General features: G+C 34.8%; 1 protein-coding gene across 2 annotated transcripts in view; it reads right to left on the bottom strand.

Moving 5' to 3' along the window:
* Positions 1-14,090, bottom strand: part of GABRG1 (gamma-aminobutyric acid type A receptor subunit gamma1) — a 101,918-nt gene that overhangs the window by 22,643 nt on the left and 65,185 nt on the right. For both annotated transcript variants that reach the window (XM_026455822.1, XM_026455823.2), the window contains exons 4-5: positions 10,688-10,908; positions 9,769-9,851 (exon numbers count right to left, since the gene is read on the bottom strand). In XM_026455822.1, coding sequence (XP_026311607.1) covers positions 9,769-9,851; positions 10,688-10,908 — 304 coding nt within the window. The remainder of the gene's footprint in view (positions 1-9,768; positions 9,852-10,687; positions 10,909-14,090) is intronic.

Raw genomic sequence — 14,090 nt, 5'->3', positions numbered from 1 at the left:
CCCAACCTAGTAGGGCAAGCCAACATTCAAATTCAGGAAATACAGAGAACGCCACAAAGATACTCCTCCAGAAGAGCAACTCCAAGACACATAATTGCCAGATTCACCAAAGTTGAAATGAAGGAAAAAATTTTAAGGGCAGCCAGAGAGAAAGGTCGGGTTACCCACAAAGGGAAGCCCATCAGACTAACAGCAGATCTCTCGGCAGAAACTCTACAAGCCAGAAGAGAGTGGGGGCCAATATTCAACATTCTTAAAGAAAAGAATTTTCAACCCAGAAATTCATATCCAGCCAAACTAAGTTTCATAAGTTAAGGAGAAATAAAATCCTTTACAGATAAGCAAATGCTTAGAGATTTTGTCACCACCAGACCTGCCTTACAAGAGACCCTGAAGGAAGCACTAAACATGGAAAGGAACAACCGGTACTAGTCATTCCAAAAACATGACAAAATGTAAAGACCATTGAGGCTAGGAAGAAACTGTATCAACTAACAAGCAAAATAACCAGTTAATATCATAATGGCAGGATCAAGTTCACACATAACAATATTAACCTTAAATGTAAATGGAGTAAATGGTCCAATTAAAAGACACAGACTGGCAAACTGGATAAAGAGTCAGGACCTATCAGTTTGCTGTATTCAGGAGACCCATCTCACATGCAGAGACATACATAGGCTCAAAATAAAGGGATGGAGGAAGATCTGCCAAGCAAATGGAGAACAAAGAAAAGCAGGGGTTGCAATCCTAGTCTCTGATAAAACAGACTTTAAACCATCAAAAATCAAAAGAGACAAAGAAGGCCATTACATAATGGTAAAGGGATCAATTCAACAGGAAGAGCTAACTATCCTAAATATATATGCACCCAATACAGGAGCACACAGATTCATAGAGCAAGTCCTTAGAGACTTACAAAGAGACTTAGACTCCCATACAACAATAATGGGAGACTTCAACACCCCACTGTCAACATTAGACACATCAACAAGACAGAAAGTTAACAAGGATATCCAGGATTTGAACTCATCTCTGCAGCATGCAGACCTAATAGACATCTACAGACCTCTCCACCACAAATCAACAGAATATACATTATTCTCAGCCCCACATCACAGTTGTTCCATAATTGACCACATAATTGGAAGTAAAGCACTCCTCAGCAAATGTAAAAGAACAGAAATTATAACAAACTGTCTCTCAGATCACAGTGCAATCAAACTAGAACTCAGGACTAAGAAACTCAATCAAAACCACTCAACTACATGGAAACTGAATAACCTGCTTTTGAATGACTACTGGGTACATAACGAAATGAAGTCAGAAATAAAGATGTTCTTTGAAACCAATGAGAACAAAGATACAACATACCAGAATCTCTGGGACACATTTAAAGCAGTGTGTAGAGGGAAATTTATAGCACTAAATGCCCACAAGAAAAAGCTGGAAAGACCTAAAATTGACACTCTAACATCACAATTAAAAGAACTAGAGAGGCAAGAGCAAACACATTCAAAAGCTAGCAGAAGGCAAGAAGTAACTAAGATCAGAGCAGAACTGAAGGAGATAGAGATACAAAAAACCCTGCAAAAAAAAAACAATGCATCCAGGAGTTGGTTTTTTGAAAAGATCAACAAAATTGACAGACCGCTAGCAAGGCTAATAAAGAAGAAAAGAGAGAGGAATCAAATAGACGCAATAAAAAATGATAAAGGGGATATCACCACCGACCCCACAGAAATACAAACTACCATCAGAGAATACTATAAACACCTCTACGCAAATAAACTGGAAAATCTAGAAGAAATGGATAATTTTCTGGACACTTACACTCTCACAAGACTAAACCAGGAAGAAGCTGAATCCCTGAATAGATCAATAGCAGGCTCTGAAATTGAGGCAATAATTAATAGCCTACCAACCAAAAAAAGTCCAGGACCAGATGGATTCACAGCTGAATTCTACCAGAGGTACAAGGAGGAGCTGGTACCATTCCTTCTGAAACTATTCCAATCAATAGAAAAAGAGGGAATCCTCCCTAACTCATTTTATGAGGCCAACATCATTCTGATGCCAAAGCCTGGCAGAGACACAACAAAAAAAAGAGAATTTTAGACCAACATCCCTGATGAACATCGATGCAAAAATCCTCAATAAAATACTGGCAAACCAGATTCAGTAGCACATCAAAAAGCTTATCCACCATGTTCAAGTGGGCTTCATCCCTGGGATGCAAGGCTGGTTCAACATATGCAAATCAATAAACGTAATTCAGCATATAAACAGAACCAAAGACAAAAACAACATGATTATCTCAATAGATGCAGAAAAAGCCTTTGACAACAATTTCAACAGCCCTTCATGCTAAAAACGCTCAATAAATTCGGTATTGATGGCACATATCTCAAAGTAATAAGAGCTATTTATGAAAACCCACAGCCAATATCATACTGAATGGGCAAAAACTGGAAAAATTCCCTTTGAAAACTGGCACAAGACAGGGATGCCCTCTCTCACCACTCCTATTCAACATAGCGTTGGAAGTTCTGGCTAGGGCAATCAGGCAAGAGAAAGAAATAAAGGGCATTCAGTTAGGAAAAGAAGAAGTCAAATTGTCCCTGTTTGCAGATGACATGATTGTATATTTAGAAAACCCCATTGTCTCAGCCCCAAGTCTCCTTAAGCTGATAAGAAACTTCAGCAAAGTCTCAGGGTACAAAATTAATGTGCAAAAATCACAAGCATTCTTACACACCAGTAACAGACAAACAGAAAGCCAAATCATGAATGAACTTCCATTCACAATTGCTTCAAAGATAATAAAATACCTAGGAATCCAACTTACAAGGGATGTAAAGGACCTCTTCAAGGAGAACTACAAACCACTGCTCAGTGAAATAAAAGAGGACACAAACAAATAGAAGAACATACCATGTTCATGGATAGGAAGAATCAATATCGTGAAAATGACCATACTGCCCAAGATAATTTATAGATTCAATGCCATCCCCATCAAGCTACCAATGAGTTTCTTCACAGAATTGGAAAAAATGGCTTTAAAGTTCATATGGAACCAAAAAAGAGTCTGCGTTGCCAAGACAATCCTGAGTCAAAAGAACAAAGCTGGAGGCATCACGCTACCTGACTTCAAACTATACTACAAGGCTACAGTAACCAAAACAGCATGGTACTGGTACCAAGACAGAGATATAGACCAATGGAACAGAACAGAGTCCTCAGAAATAATACCACACATCTACAGCCATCTGATCTTTGACAAACCTGAGAGAAACAAGAAATGTGGGAAGGATTCCCTATTTAATAAATGGTGCTGGGAAAATTGGCTAGCCATAAATAGAAAGCTAAAACTGCATCCTTTTCTTACTCCTTATATGAAAATTAATTCAAGATGGATTAGAGACTTAAAAGTTAGACCTAATACCATAAAAACTCTATAATAAATCCTAGGTAATACCATTCAGGACATAGGCAGGGGCACGGACTTCATGTCTAAAACACCAAAAACAATGGCAACAAAAGCCACAACTGACAAATGGGATCTAATTAAACTAAAGAGCTTCTGCGCAGCAAAGGAAACTACCATCAGAGTGAACAGGCAACCTACAGAATGGGAGAAAATTTTTGCAATGTACTCATCTGACAAAGGGCTAATATCCAGAACCTACAAAGAACTCAAACAAATTTACAAGAAAATAAAAACAAACAACCCCATCAAAAAGTGGACAAGGGATATGAACAGACATTTCTCAAAAGAAGACATTCATACAGCCAACAGACACATGCAAAAATGCTCATAATCACTGGCCATCAGAGAAATGCAAATCAAAACCACAATGAGATACCATCTCACACCAGTTAGAATGGCAATCATTAAAAAGTCAGGAAACAACGGGTGCTGGAGAGGATGTGGAGAAATAGGAACACTTTTACACTGTTGGTGGGATTGTAAACTGGTTCAACCATTATGGAAAACAGTATGGCAATTCCTCAAGGATCTAGAACTGGAAGTACCATATGACCCAGCCATCCCATTATTGGGTATATACCCAAAGGATTATAAATCATGCTGCTATAAAGACACATGCACACGTATGTTTATTGTGGCACTATTCACAATAGCAAAGACTTGGAATCAACCCAAATGTCCATCAGTGAAAGACTAGATTAAGAAAATGTGGCACATATGCACCATGGAATACTATGCAGTCATAAAAACGGATGAGTTTGAGTGCTCTGTAGGGACATGGATACAGCTGGAAACCATCATTCTCAGCAAACTATCGCAAGAACAGAATACCAATCTCCGCATGTTCTCACTCATAGGTGGGAACTGAACAATGAGATCACTTGGACTCGGGAAGGGGAGCATCACACACCCGGGGCCTATCACGGGGAGTGGGATGGGAGGAGGGTTTGCATTGGGAGTTATACCTGATGTAAATGACGAGTTTATGGGTGCTGAAGAGTGGATGGGTGCAGCACACCAACATGGCACAAGTATACATATGTAACAAACCTGCACGTTATGCACATGTACCCTAGAACTTAAAGTATAATAATAATTAAAAAAAATCACACAAGTGCAAAGAATACAATTCCACCTAAAATATCCATGAAAAATTTTAAAAATTGACCATATTTTAAGGTACTAAAAATTTTAATTCCTGCATTAATCAGAATTGGCTAGATTGTGTTGCAATTACAAATAAATGCTGAAATCTCAAAAAAAAAAAAAAAGAAAGAAAAAGAAAATGTTTTTGTCTACTTTGCAGTTGTCTCGAATGGAAGTATATCCTTTCATGTTTCTAAAAAATATTTTTGTTTCTGCCTTGTGTCAGGAATATATTTGAGGAATTTTTGAAGCAACCAAGTGAAAGAAATTTGGGCTAAAAATCTATTTGAGGATAGACATGTAATCAGATTCTCTCAAGAAGAATCATTTCACCCTGTATGCTGATTTCAGAGGCAACCTTCCCTTTAGCTTTTGGTGGTTGTGTGTGTGTGTGTGTGTGTGTGTGTGTGTAGCAGGTAATTCTTCATGTGCTCTCAACTGGTCAGGCTTTTGTATCCCAAATGTATGTGGAGATCATGTTATGCCATCTTACAATACCATCAAAGCAGAACTTGAAGGAAATTACCACGTTTTGTCAATGTCCTCGGGTCAAAATCGAATGCAAATTTACCTTTCTGGTATATAGTTTTCATGTAGATGTTTGTAGCTAAAAAGTTCTTTCTGTGTGTGGTCACATACGTGTTTTAGAATATTTTAATGGTATAAAAATTTTGCTTTCAACAGAAAGATTGGTAGCACATTACAGAAAGGGAATTCACTAACTTGAAATTTCAAAAATAGTATATCCAATATTTCCCAAAGAACATGTATTTTGCACTAAGATCTCTATTAGTCATGCAATGAAACAGTTATCATCTCTGCTGATCTATTTAAATCTTTCCTTTTCTCCATCTTCTTTCACTTGCTCTCTACAGTTGCAGCCATTTTGATTTCCATAGTTTCTATCTTTACTTTTAAAAAGTTTTAGAGGCAATAGAGTATAGGCATAGTATATAGTAGTGTGGGCACCAATAAACATGTTGGCTAAATTGCCACTCTGAATCTCATGATATTAATTTTTAAAATTGGGACTACGATGAAATCTCCCACACATATTTGTTGTGAAATATTAGATGCAGATAGCTTAATTCTCTACTGGACCCATGTAGAGTGTCTGAAAATAATTAGCTATGGTTATTATATGTTTGTTATTGACACCCAATTAGACTCACAAAGATAAATGATTAATTACCATTAACAACAATCAAAACTGGAGAGCTGTCACACCAACATTTAAGAATGGCTTCTAGAATGAAGTACAACTGTTACATCAATTATTTGCATATGAACTTTTCCTTGAGTTCCTTGATTTCTATCAATCAAGTATTTGTTGCTATTTGGCTGTTTAATTCATTACAAAGTTACTATTAAAAGATCAAAGCAGTGAGATAGATCATTAATATAAAAGAATGCTTTAATGAGAATATATCATTAAGAAAATTCAAGAACATCATTAACAAAAGGCAAAAAATATGTGGAAATTTAGTAAGTGAAGAAGTAGGATTATATTTATGAATGAATTGTCATATTACACTCTACCGCATTCTAGAATGCCATCTATTAAAACAAAAACTTTCAAAAGAAAGAAAATAGCATTAGACAATTTGTGGGTAAAGGCAACCACATTTTTATAAGCCATTATATTTTTTAAGACAATTGTGTGTATCTAGAAAAACACTGTTATAAAAATACCTGTGATAATACATATGTTAATAAATGTAAAATAAAATTAATATAGCTATGGAAAGGTTATAATTATTTCCTTTAAAGAAAATGCCAGGTTTTTCCTAGAAGAAATGGATAATTACCTGGACACTTGCATTCTCCCAAGATTAAACCAGGAAGAAGTTGAATCCCTGAATAGACCAATAGCAGGCTCTGAAATTGAGGCAATCATTAATAGACTACCAACCAAAACAAATTCAGGACCAGATGGATTCACAGCTGAATTCTACCAGAGGTACAAGGAGGAGCTGGTATAATCCTTCTGAAACTATTCCAATCAATAGAAAAAGAGGGAATACACCCTAACTCATTTTATGAGACCAACATCATCCTGATACCAAAGCCTGGCAGAGACATAACAAAAAAAAAAGGATTTCAGACCAATATCCCTGATGAACATTGATGCGAAAATCTTTAATAAAATACTGGCAAAGCAAATCCAGCAGCACATCAAATAGCTTACCCACCATGATCAAGTGGGCTTCATCCCTGGGATGCAAGGATGGTTCAACATATGCAAATCAATAAACATGATCCAGCACATAAACAGAAACAAAGACAAAAGCCACATGATTATCTCAATAGATGCAGAAAAGGCCTTTGACAAAATTCAACAGCATTTCGTGCTAAAAATTCCCAATAAAATCAGTATTGATGGAACGTATCTCAAAATAGTAAGAGCTATTTATGACAAACCCACAGCCAATATCATACTGAATGGGTAAAAATTGGAAGCATTCCCTTTGAAAACTGGCACAAGACAGGGATGCCCTCTCTCACCACTCCTATTCAACATAATGTTGGAAGTTCTGGCTAGGGCAATCAGGCAAGAGAAAGAAATTAAGTGTATTCAGTTAGGAAAAAAAGAAGTCAAATTGTCCCTATTTGCAGATGACATGATTGTATATTTAGAAAACCCCATCATCTCAGCCCCAAATCTCCTTTAGCTGATGAGCAACTTCAGCAAAGTCTCAGGATACAAAATTAATGTGCAAAAATTGCAAGCATTCTTATACACCAGTAATAGAAAAACAGAGAGCCAGATCAGGAATGAATTTCCATTCACAATTGCTTCAAAGAGAATAAAATACCTAGGAATACAACTCACAAGGGATGTAAAGGACCTCTTCAAGGAGAACTACAAACCACTGCTCAGTGAAATAAAAGAGGATACAAACACATGGAAGAACATACCATGCTCATGGATAGGAAGAATCAATATCGTGAAAATGACCATACTGCCCAAGGTAATTTATAGATTCAATGCCATCCCCATCAAGCTACCAATGAGTTTCTTCACAGAATTGGAAAAACTGCTTTAAAGTTCATACAGAACCAAAAAAGAGCCCGCATTTCCAAGACAATCCTAAGTCAAAAGTGCAAAGCTGGAGGCATCACGCTACCTGACATCAAACTATACTACAAGGCTACAGTAGCCAAAACAACATGGTACTGGTACCAAAACAGAGACATAGACCAATGGAATAGAACAGAGTCCACAGAAATAATACCACACATCTACAGCCATCTAATCTTTGACAAATCTGAGAAGAACAAGAAATGGGGAAAGGATTCCCTATTTAATAAATGGTGCTGAGAAAATTGGCTAGCCATAAGTAGAAAGCTGAAACTGGATCCTTTCCTTACTCCTTATACGAAAATTAATTCAAGATGGATTAGAGACTTAAATTTCAGACCTAATACCATAAAAACCCTAGAAGAAAACCTAGGTAATACTATTCAGGACATAGGACTTCATGTCTAAAATACCAAAAACAATGGCAACAAAAGCCAAAATTGATAAATGGGATCTAATTAAACTAAAGAGCTTCTGCACAGCAAAAGAAACTACCATCAGAGTGAACAGGCAACCTACAGAATGAGAGAAATGTTTTGCAATCTGCTCATCTGAGAAAGGGCTAATATCCAGAATCTACAAAGAACTCAAACAAATTTGCAAGAAAAAAACAAATAACCCCATCAAAAAGTGGGCAAAGGATATGAACAGATGTTTCTCAAAAGAAGACATTCATACAGCCAACAGACACATGAAAAAATGCTCATCATCATTGGCCATCAGAGAAATGCAAATCAAAACCACAATGCGATACCATCTCACACCAGTTAGAATGGCAATCATTCAAAAGTCAGGAAACAACAGGTGCTGGAGAGGATGTGGAGAAATAGGAACACTTTTACACTGTTGGTGACATTGTAAACTAGTTCAACCATTGTGGAAAACAGTATGGCGATTCCTCAAGGATCTAGAACTAGAAATACCATATGACCCAGGCATCCCATTACTGGGTATATACCCAAAGGATTATAAATCATGCTGCTATAAAGACACATGAACACATATGTTTATTGCCACACTATTCACAATAGCAAAGACTTGGAATTAACCCAAATGTCCATCAGTGACAGACTGGATTAAGAAAATGTGACACATATACAACATGGAATACTATGCAGCCATAAAAAGGGATGAGTTTGTGTCCTTTGTAGGGACATGGATGCAGCTGGAAACCATCATTCTCAGCAAGCTATCGCAAGAATAGAAAACCAAACACCACATGTTCTCACTCATAGGTGGGAATTGAACAATGAGATCACTTGGACTCGGGAAGGGGAACATCATACACGGGGGCCTGTTATGGGGAGGGGGGAGGGGAGAGGGATGGCATTGGGAGTTATACCTGATGTAAATGACGAGTTGATGGGTGCAGCACACCAACATGGTACAAGTATACATATATAACAAACCTGCACGTTGTGCACATGTACCCTAGAACTTAAAGTATAATAATAAAAAATAAAAAAATAAGAAAATAAATACCAGGTTTTTATACTCTAATTATTCACCTCTAACCACTTCTCTATGAATCAATCTTTTTTAATTAAGTCAACTTATTTCTACCTTGGTTTTTCTGAATTCTTAAAATAGTCTCAAGTATTTGCTATTCATATAGTAAATACTATTTGCCCAATGAATTTTTGAAACACATTTCAAAATCTAATGTAATGAAGTTAAATCTTGCCTCCAGGAAGATGAATATAATTTGAATCACCTTTTTTTTTTTTTTTTTGGTGGGTATATAAAAGCATTTGAATACAAACCTATATTCAATACTCCTTTATTTAATAAAAATAAGCAAATAGCATTGTAATAAAGCTAAAAGTTATAAAGAATGTTTTAATGAAACATATGCATTCACTACACATTTATTGTAATCTTTTAGTTTAAAAGCAAGAAGCAAATATATTATTTGTAATTATTTTATCTAAAATAATTGAACATAACGTACACTTTTGAAAATCATATTTTATTTTCTTTCATTTCATTTTTAAATAAACAGCTTCTAAGGTTAAAATTCTATGAAATCATCAAGTGTTTTGTTACGTACAACTTGAAAATTCCAGTGGACAGGAATGTTCATCCATAGGAAAGTTATGAAGCTGAAGATAACATTCTGCATTAATTGTCAATCTATTTAGATGGAAAAAACAAAGTATTAAATAAAGATAAATAATTTGAAGCATTAAAAATTCCCTGTCTAATTTTAAAACAAGAATGTGTCTTATGATAATAGATTGTGATATATTAGAATATCATGATTCTAAAGTCTCAAAGTCTTAAATAATGATAATATTATAACATTTGTATATGAGCATGAGAATTCTAACAATTTCCTCTTCATTCAACTAAGTTACTTCTGTATACATTTCAATATGATCTCTGTGTTTACACATAATAATTCATACTTAAATATGTCAACAAACACACGTGCAAACACAGCATATTAACAGATTATAAATGGTTAAATATGGTAATTTTTCTCTTAATTTATTATGAATATCTTTCCATGAAGGACAGTTCTTAATAAGCAGATATGTTCAAGGCAATGAGCTAAATAAACTTGAATCTTATACCTCAATCTTCATTTAATCCTTTCTTAAGGATATTTTACTACACCATTGAAAATTAGAGTATTATAAAATTTTATATCAGGGTGGGCTTCTAGAGGAAATCTTACTCAATTATTTACATGGCAGGTTAAGAAAACAATAATATTTATGCTGCAACCTCTTCTGCTTCAAAGGAAGAAAATCAAAGAATTTTTTCTATTTGCTTTTAGTCCTTTTCACATAATAATAACTGAGCTTAAAAAAGTATTTCCAAAATATTTCACATTATATTTTAGCATGTGAAAGGAGCTCCATACTTTTGACTTTGCAACTTTGAGAAATAAAAAATTTGGAGTTGATTAAATATTAGTATGGAAAATAAATGAGAGCAACTACAGATTTTTAAACAAATATTACCTTAGAGTATATAGAACTCTACCATCATTCCAAATTCGAAGCAGACGATTAGGAGTTGTTATCCAGTGAGCATCAGATTTTCTTGAGTTTCTGAAGAAAGTGTCAGGAATCCAAATTTTTCCAACCATATTACTGTTAAGCATAAGCACTTTCATGGTACTATTGAATTTTAAACGACTGTCAAACCAGGTTTGGGCAAAAATTATATCTATTGTGTATTCCTAAAATGTAAGAAGAGTAACAACATATTAGTAAAGCTACTATTTTAGTTGTTTTTCTCAGAAGTTTGAATTTTTATATTGTAAAGTTTCTGCAAGTAACAGTTAAACTCAGTCTTTTTGGAGGAAAAAATGCCATTATTTTAAACTTTTTTTTTTTTTTTTTCTTGAGACGGAGTCTCGCTCTGTTGCCCAGGCTGGAGTGTAGTAGCATGATCACGGCTCACTGCAGGCTCCGCCTCCCGGGTTCACGCCATTCTCCTGCCTCAGTCTCAGGAGTAGCTGGGACTACAGGAGCCCACCACCACCCCCAGCTAATTTTTGTATTTTTAGTAGAGACGAGGTTTCACCGTGTTAGCAAGGATGGTCTTGATCTCCTTACTTCGTGATCCTCCTGCCTCCCAAAGTGCTGGGATTACAGGCGTGAGCCACGGCACATAGCCTAAACTTTCCTTTTGTTTGCATGAATCGTGTAAAATAAAATCCAAGATTTCCAGGTGTTATTGTTGCCCAGTGTTACTTTATTCTTTTTAATTTTTTTTTTGTCTGTGTGTGTGAATTTTACTCAAGATTTTGTAGTATGTAGGATGTACTTATTAAACTTAAAAACAAATTATCTTAATGTTAACAGTTATATTAATTTATACAGAGCTTAAGCCACAAAAATCATTAACAAAAGAAAATCTAGATGCAAAAACCGACCAAATTATTTAAGAGGCTTTACATTGTTTTTTGTCTAAAAAGTTAATTCCAATTATTTATATTTACTAGTTTCAAATGTTTTAAAGCAACCACAAACTAACTTACTGAGCTATTATAAGATGCCAAACATATTTAAGAGCTTTGCATGTGTCATGTCACTAAATCCTTATTGCAACCCTGTGAAATATAATCATTATCTTTCATTAACATGTATTAATAGAAATATAAAATAATTCTTCTCACATCACAGAACTAATAAGCAGTTGATATGGAAACTGAGCAATTGCAGGCTACATCCCAAGTCCACACCCATAACAAATGCATATAATGGTGGTTATAGTGATGTCTGATGGGTTCCAAGGTTGGAGCAAAACCTTTGTCCATAATAACTGTAATTAGGAAATTTCATTTTTAACAGAGAACCTTCAAGAGTAGATAATCAGATGGTATCTACCTTTGTATCCTGACAAAATGTCTGCCATATTATAGGCATTTAAAACAAACAAAATGAACAAGAATGCAGCAGTAATCAATGCCATGGAGGAAAGGAAGTAAATATACATATATATATATGATATATATACATATATAAAATATATATACATATGTAATATATACACAATATATATGAACTCTGTGTGTGTGTGTGTGTGTTTATGTGCGTGTATGTATGTTTGCATGTGTATGGATATACTTTTGATATTTAAAAGAATAAGTAAATTGAAAAATATGAAGTATTATATAAGTTACTTCTGGTGAGAGAGATTGATTACTTGCACTTGATGTCATATTAGCAACTGGCCAATTTTCCTGAAGGAAAATATTTAATATAAGAAATAGAAGTATAATTGGGGATGTGGTGAATAAATGAAAAATGGAAAAAAAATTATGAGAGATTAATAAGTAAACAAACTAGATTCAACTTATTTATAGAGAAGTTGGATCAATTCCTAGGTTCCAGGCACACTACTTACAATTACAATTTGCTTAACTGGAATATAAAAACAAATTGAGAGAGTACCTCATTTTATCTATGTTGGATGAACAATGTTACAATTCTGGAAAAGCCTATATATAATAATTACTTAAAATACAGTAGGGACCAGAAACTATGGTAATTGAGTGTGAAATGTATGTTTTATAAAGTGCTTACAGTATATACACTTATAATTCTGAATAATAATATTTATATAATGAAGTAATGTGTGATCATTCAATAATCTACCTATTTATTTAACATCTATATTATGTCAGTTATTGTTTTTAATGGATTTAAAATATGAAGTTTTTGTGCACAAAAATGCTTGCATCATCACCCTCTCTTTACATAATTTTGATTGCCATGCTAGAGTAAGTTAGGGAGATAAATAAAATTTTATTTTTTTCAACTTAATATGGGATGGCACGGATCAAACTGCTGTGGAATATAGACTGAAAGTACTTTTGCAACCAGGTAAGCCTTATAAATCTGATAGCCACAACCTTGCTTATATACTCTCTTTCTAGGTCAGGCTGAGTCATAAGGCAAACCACATCCCATAATACATAATAATTCATATTTATGCTGTAGATGTTTAATCATCTTATTGAGTAATATTAATGGGGTAATACATAAATTGTGCAAGTATTTAGGAAGTCCTAGAGAACCTTATACACATTATCACTGGTGTATTCTTTATTCTTTAAACCTTGTGAAAAATTATTGAACACCTTCACTGAAGTTATCATTGATCCCCACTCTGCCCACCTGTATCTCAGGTCAGATGTCTTGTCTTTGGAATCAATTATAATTTATCCAAGCAGCCTCTTCACCTGACACAAATGTAACCTAACCATGTAACCTACGCTAATGACATGGTGTCTAATTTTAATGGCAAATACAAATAGACAGAAGTCTCACAATCCTTCTATGGTGAACTAAATGCCCTGGAAAGAGCATTTAGTCAATTTTATTCACCAGAATTATGTTGTACTTTTGCGTGGGATCAAACAGCAGAAACTACTTAAGATACCAGTAAGGATTGCGGCTAGGCAAATATTCAACACTAGTTGGTAGAGGGAATGTAATGCTACTTGGCAGTTATACTCAGCTGCAGTATTCCTAATTCACAGGACCTTAAAGGTGGCACTTGAGAACCAACTTGTCTAAGGCTTGGATTTCCAAAGCAGCTGTCAATACTGCTTAGCAGCTGCAGGACCTTTTTAAAATCCCTGATTCTGGAAGTGTTAATCATTGTTGGAAGGCTTATGATTTCCAAAGGATCAGAAATGGAAAAAGTTTTCTACTCACAGTTGTTCCTTCAATCCAATATCAGGAAGAGAAAGACTCAGAGAATATGTCTTGATAATCCATCCATCCAAAGCCCTTTGCAGAAGCTAACACTTGTAAGTCCTTTTAAATTGCTAATTTTTAAAAATGCCTCACTGAAATAAGAAGACCATTAAAATCTATGCCATGTTACACATAATAAAAAAATCCAGCT

Source organism: Piliocolobus tephrosceles, chromosome 3 (assembly GCF_002776525.5).
Source record: "Piliocolobus tephrosceles isolate RC106 chromosome 3, ASM277652v3, whole genome shotgun sequence".
Taxonomy (NCBI): domain Eukaryota; kingdom Metazoa; phylum Chordata; class Mammalia; order Primates; family Cercopithecidae; genus Piliocolobus; species Piliocolobus tephrosceles.
The sequence above is the reverse complement of the archived record's forward strand: the minus strand, read 5'-3'. Positions and strand labels throughout refer to the sequence as shown.